The sequence below is a fragment of the Osmerus eperlanus genome, chromosome 8, assembly GCF_963692335.1.
Source record: "Osmerus eperlanus chromosome 8, fOsmEpe2.1, whole genome shotgun sequence".
NCBI lineage: Eukaryota > Metazoa > Chordata > Actinopteri > Osmeriformes > Osmeridae > Osmerus > Osmerus eperlanus.
Genome location: NC_085025.1, coordinates 9,815,602 through 9,820,515, shown reverse-complemented (window position 1 = coordinate 9,820,515; position 4,914 = coordinate 9,815,602). Strand labels below are relative to the sequence as shown.

The 4,914-nt window shown below is 47.8% G+C and overlaps 1 protein-coding gene across 1 annotated transcript; it reads left to right on the top strand.

Annotated features, from left to right (window-relative positions):
* Positions 1–1,847: 1,847 nt before the first annotated feature.
* lratd1 (LRAT domain containing 1) lies at positions 1,848–4,154 on the top strand. Its single transcript, XM_062468481.1, has 2 exons — positions 1,848–1,989; positions 2,591–4,154. Exon 2 carries the CDS (start codon positions 2,628–2,630, stop codon positions 3,411–3,413), a length of 786 nt encoding a protein of 261 aa, XP_062324465.1. The 5' UTR covers positions 1,848–1,989; positions 2,591–2,627; the 3' UTR covers positions 3,414–4,154.
* The last annotated feature ends 760 nt before the right edge of the window (positions 4,155–4,914 follow it).

The window sequence follows — 4,914 nt, the reverse complement described above, 5'->3', positions numbered from 1 at the left end:
ACTGACCGGACAGAGAGGAGTTGTGAGTGGAAGGGGACCCCGTAAAAACAATCACCTACCGTAGGACAACCAAGCTCTATCCGTGGAGAAGCTCCACTGACATATGTGGGGCTAAATCTGTGCCAGGGACACCGGCACACAGCAGAATTTGCCAGTCTTATCCCCAGCACTGGCAACAAACCCTCCACAATAGACTTCCCATGGTCATTTGCATACACACTACAACGGGCCCATCTTAGGACACGCGTCACCGCCAACACATCCGTGCTGTTGCAGGCAGTGTGATGTAGTTAGTAATTAAGGAACAGAGCTGTCTCTAATTATTGGGGTGGCATAGCAGTGTGTGACTAGTTATCCATGTGCAGTCTGATCCTTGATTATGACTGCAAGGGCTGCATACATGTATGATAACTAGCGCAATGGCTGTGTGTGTGTGTGTGTGTTGTGTGTGTGTGTGTGTGTGTGTGTGTGGGGTGGGGGGGCGGGGGGGTCTGCTTGTTTGTATCAGTAAACTGTGCTGCATCATTCTTCTGTGCATGTACAGTGTGTTGACTGTGTGTGTGTATGTGTGTGTGTGTGTGTGTGTGTGTGGAGGGGGGGGCACTACCCTGGAATCTCATTTCAGCACGCTGTAGATTATACGAGGCAGGACCACATACCCCCAAGAGCTACAGCTAAAGCCACAACTGAAAGTCCCATTATACTGTGTGTGTGAGTGTGTGTGTGTGTGTGAGTGTGCGTGTGGGTGTGTGTGTGTGCGTGTGTGTGTGCGTGTGTGTGTGTGTGTGTCATTGCCCATGTGAAGAATTCCATTCGAAACTCATTATCCATTTCTCTCCCACCCTCTCCTCGTATGTCATCTGTACATGAATGTCTTTCATGGTAAGCACACAAGTACTGTCCACATAGAAACGCACCTACAGCATCACACAAACGATACACTGTACGGATAGTTCCACATCAGGAATAGCCTCCCATACAGTGCCCTATCTCCTCATCTCTGTATGTGATTAATCATCCCTCCAATCGCTGTGCATGCTTGAGTGTGAGCAGTAAGCGTGCACACGTGTGTGCGTGTGCAGGGTCGTCTTTCGCCGGACGATAACGCCACTCCGCTCCCCCGTGACATCAGAGAGCACGAGCAGAGCGGTCCGTAGATTATCACACCTGACGTGCACAGGAACAATGATAACAGACGGGGAACAAGGACGTCTTAGCTCATGAAGATGCGTATCTGCGTTCACACCGCTGCCTGTTAGGACGTGGAAGAGACACGCATGGTCATTAATATGCACGCACGCACACACTCACTCACCCTCGCGCGCACACACTCTCACACACATCAGTGCAAATACTAGAATTCACACTCTAATGTACACAAGCATGCAGACAGATACACGTTTGGACAACTCCGAGACTTTTAATTAGCAGATAAAAAGTGGGATAAATTATTAGCCTACTAACTATATTCTTTATCATATTACCCTAGGCACTACCGTCAAATTGTCAATTTCACTCATATTCAAGGTAGCTAGTACTACAAATTGTGAGTTCCTTAATATCTTCTTTGTAATGTGTTGCTTTGTAATGTGTGCTGAGAATACACCATCCTTCTAACAACAAAACCACGCCACGGTAACTAACGCTTATTACCCCAAGCTGTTCTGCCGCCGCGTTATTGGAGGTTGCGTTGACTGGCGTTAGATTGAGTCTTGTGGATTGGTTCAGTGAGATTAGAAAAGTGATACTTGTCCAATGAGCTCCGCAGAGGGCAGGTGTTTCTCGTCGAGGCGGAGCTATCCGTGGTACTTAAACTGAGCTGGTGCCTGAAAGCTCAAAAGTAAAGCGTACATTAGCTGCGTGAGTTCTGGGCTGGAGCAGAGAGAACAGTCAAAGAAGAAGGAAGAGAAAGAGAGCGGAGGACCGTGCAGACCGTATGGCACTGATGGGACGAACGGATATTTAACCAATCGCGTGGGTAGCGCACAGGTATTTAATGTTTTTTCCCCATTATGCCTTGATGCGTAAAATTGGTCCAAAATTGTCCATCATGGTCCCACGGCCATATTTCAGTAATCTGTACATTACTGGATTTGGAAAGGGTGTACAACCTCTTTTTGCTCAAATGAGAGACCACAGCTCGCTTTCTTTCTCCCTCTACCTCTCTTTCTCCCTCTCTTGTTTCTCTCCCTGTCATCCTATCCTTCGTGTGTCCGTCCACGCGAATTAATGATTGACTAATGGGTATGAGTAGAGCAAAGGGACTGAATCATTGATTGTGTTAGTCTACTCTTTCAAAGCAGTCGGCTCAATAAGCGGGGAAATGACGCTTAGGGTACATAACGTGACTGCAGGAACAGTTTTTTTACTCAATGCTACTGAGTAACGACAAAAATTGAATTTTAATGCGTTGTTATATCGACTCAATCAACGCATTTATTGCGAGTATGAAGGTGAATTGGGCATTTGCTTTTGAAACTTACATGTTTAAATGACATGTTTTCGTTCAAATCAAGCTTACTGTGTGTTTTGTGCAGTTGACACGACAGTGCTTTCTCACCTCTTACGTCTCATGCTCTCTTGCTCCCAGACACCGCATTCCATGCCTTTCCTCTGCCTCGTCATTGATGGGAAATCAACTGGATCGGATCACCCACCTAAACTACAGCGAGCTGCCCACGGGGGATCCGTCCGGGGTGGAGAAGGACGAGCTTCGGGTCGGCGTGGCCTATTTCTTCTCCGACGAGGAGGAGGAGGTGGACGACCGCTCTCCATCAGACGGCTTCACCAAGGACCTGAGCCCCACCAAGGACGGGCCCGTGGAGGTCAGCGAGGTGGAGTACTCCGCCTTTTGCTCACAGGAATGCATCTTTTCCAAACTCCGAGAGAACGAGGACCTGAATGTGTACTCAGCCAAAACTTTGCTCACTATGTGCAAGCCGGGAGACCTGCTGGAACTAGTGGCAACCGCACAGGCACCGCACTGGGCTATTTACGAGCGGAACGACCAGGTTATCCACCTCCACAAGGGCGAGATTCGCAAGGACAGCCTGCTTGAGATTAGCAACGGGCGGCACGGGAGGGTGGTCAACAACCGTTATCGTTACCGGCCGCTGCCCGCTGACCTGGTGATGCAAAACGCAGCCGGACACCTTGGTTTGAGCAGCGGGGAGATATGCTGGACTAATTCGGAAAGTTTCGCCGCTTGGTGTCGTTTTGGGAAGCGGGAGTTCAAAGCAGGAGGCGAGGCGCATTCCGCGGAGCAGCGGTATTTTCTCAAGGTCCACTTGTCCGGAAGCGGGGTGCACACACTTGTCTTTCGGAGCCTGGAGGAGATGATACGGGAGAGGAGGCGAGTGGACGCCAGCGGAATTCTGAAAGAGTTGTCTTTGGTCAACGGGGGAAAGGAGTGATTTGGAATTCTGTTTGATGGCTCCCCTTCCCTCTTCTCTTCTCTCCCCAAATCGCTAGAGATGCGCGCACACACAGACCTGTTGGGTTTGAACGCTGCGTGCATTTCGAAGACCGAGGCTTCGAGGGCTGCGTCTAAAAAGCTTACACACAGTTGGATTTGCTGTGAACATATCGGACACAGAGAAAAAAAATGACTATAACTGGTGAAAACGTCCATGTAAACACAATTATGTCCATCCTTTATTTTAAGGGGTGGGGACACGCGTTCTGTCTACTCCGTTGGCCCAACATTGACCTTGTACCTCTACCCACATAGCACACCGACAACGCTTGTTTTTCGAGGATAGTGGAATTCGCCCCTCTGCATTGGGAGCGTGCTGCGGCAGACTATAGGTGAGAGAGAGGGGGGTTGTTTGATAGCACCGGAGACACTCCGTTATATTTTTTTACTCTTAGCTTTAACATAACTTAAGAATGCCGGGGCGAATCGACAAACCCAATCGTTCTGCCATAGCAGTAGCCTAACAGGCAGTCCTTACAGCTATGTACGCAGTTGCCTAAACAAAACATTGGCTGTTTGAACCCTTGTCTTTGGAAAATATTGTCATTTTCCCACACGTGTGTGTTTCTCAAAGGTGTATTCATACATTGCTTTGGATTTGAGTCCCCATATTTTTGTATTTGAGTTAGTGACTTTGTTTTCCGGTTGAAAATAAACAGAGGTTGCGATATGAAAAGCATGTGTTGTGAAAGGTTTTGCTTGTGTTGCGCTTGCGGACATCACAGCACAATCACGCACGCAAGCGCGCGCTTATACACACCTTAGGCGTATTGTAAATATAACCTGTCTATTATTTAATTATTGTACACGGCAACACATTCGACAATTCGAACGATGGTTGACCAGCAGTGTTATGGTTTTACCATGCGCATCAGCGTGGTTTAGCCTCCAGATGCGCTAGCGGATCGAGTATTGTTATTGATGCATCTAAAGATAACAATATATGATTTGATAGGTTTACATTTTGCACATTCAGACAAAACCCTCAAGTCAACTTACATCTTCTCTGAACCTAGCAATGACTCGACCCTTCTTGTGAGGTACGAAACATATAGAAGTCTAAATATTCCAAGAACTCTTATCATGTCGTCAAAACCACCCACGTTGATGTGTTTCAGTCCATCCATCCATCACGGATATCAACAGGTTAGTCTATCTAGTTAGTCATGCTGTTTCTATAATAATGGGGAAAACTGGAAACTGGTAGAGCAAGTTGGTTTTGCCAAAAGCCTTGACAGACCAACTGTCATGTGTGTGTGTGAGCGTGTGTGTATGTGTAGAAGAGGATAAGACAAGGGGAAGTCAGAGAAAGGGATGGCTGGGTCAGTGTTTGTGTGTGCTGGTAGGTGGGTTTTGTTGAGGGACAAGTACAGTCGAGCGTGTTGAGACAGGATTTAGGGTTGTGAAAGGGGTGTGTGTGTGTTGGGAAGCTGTGTGAA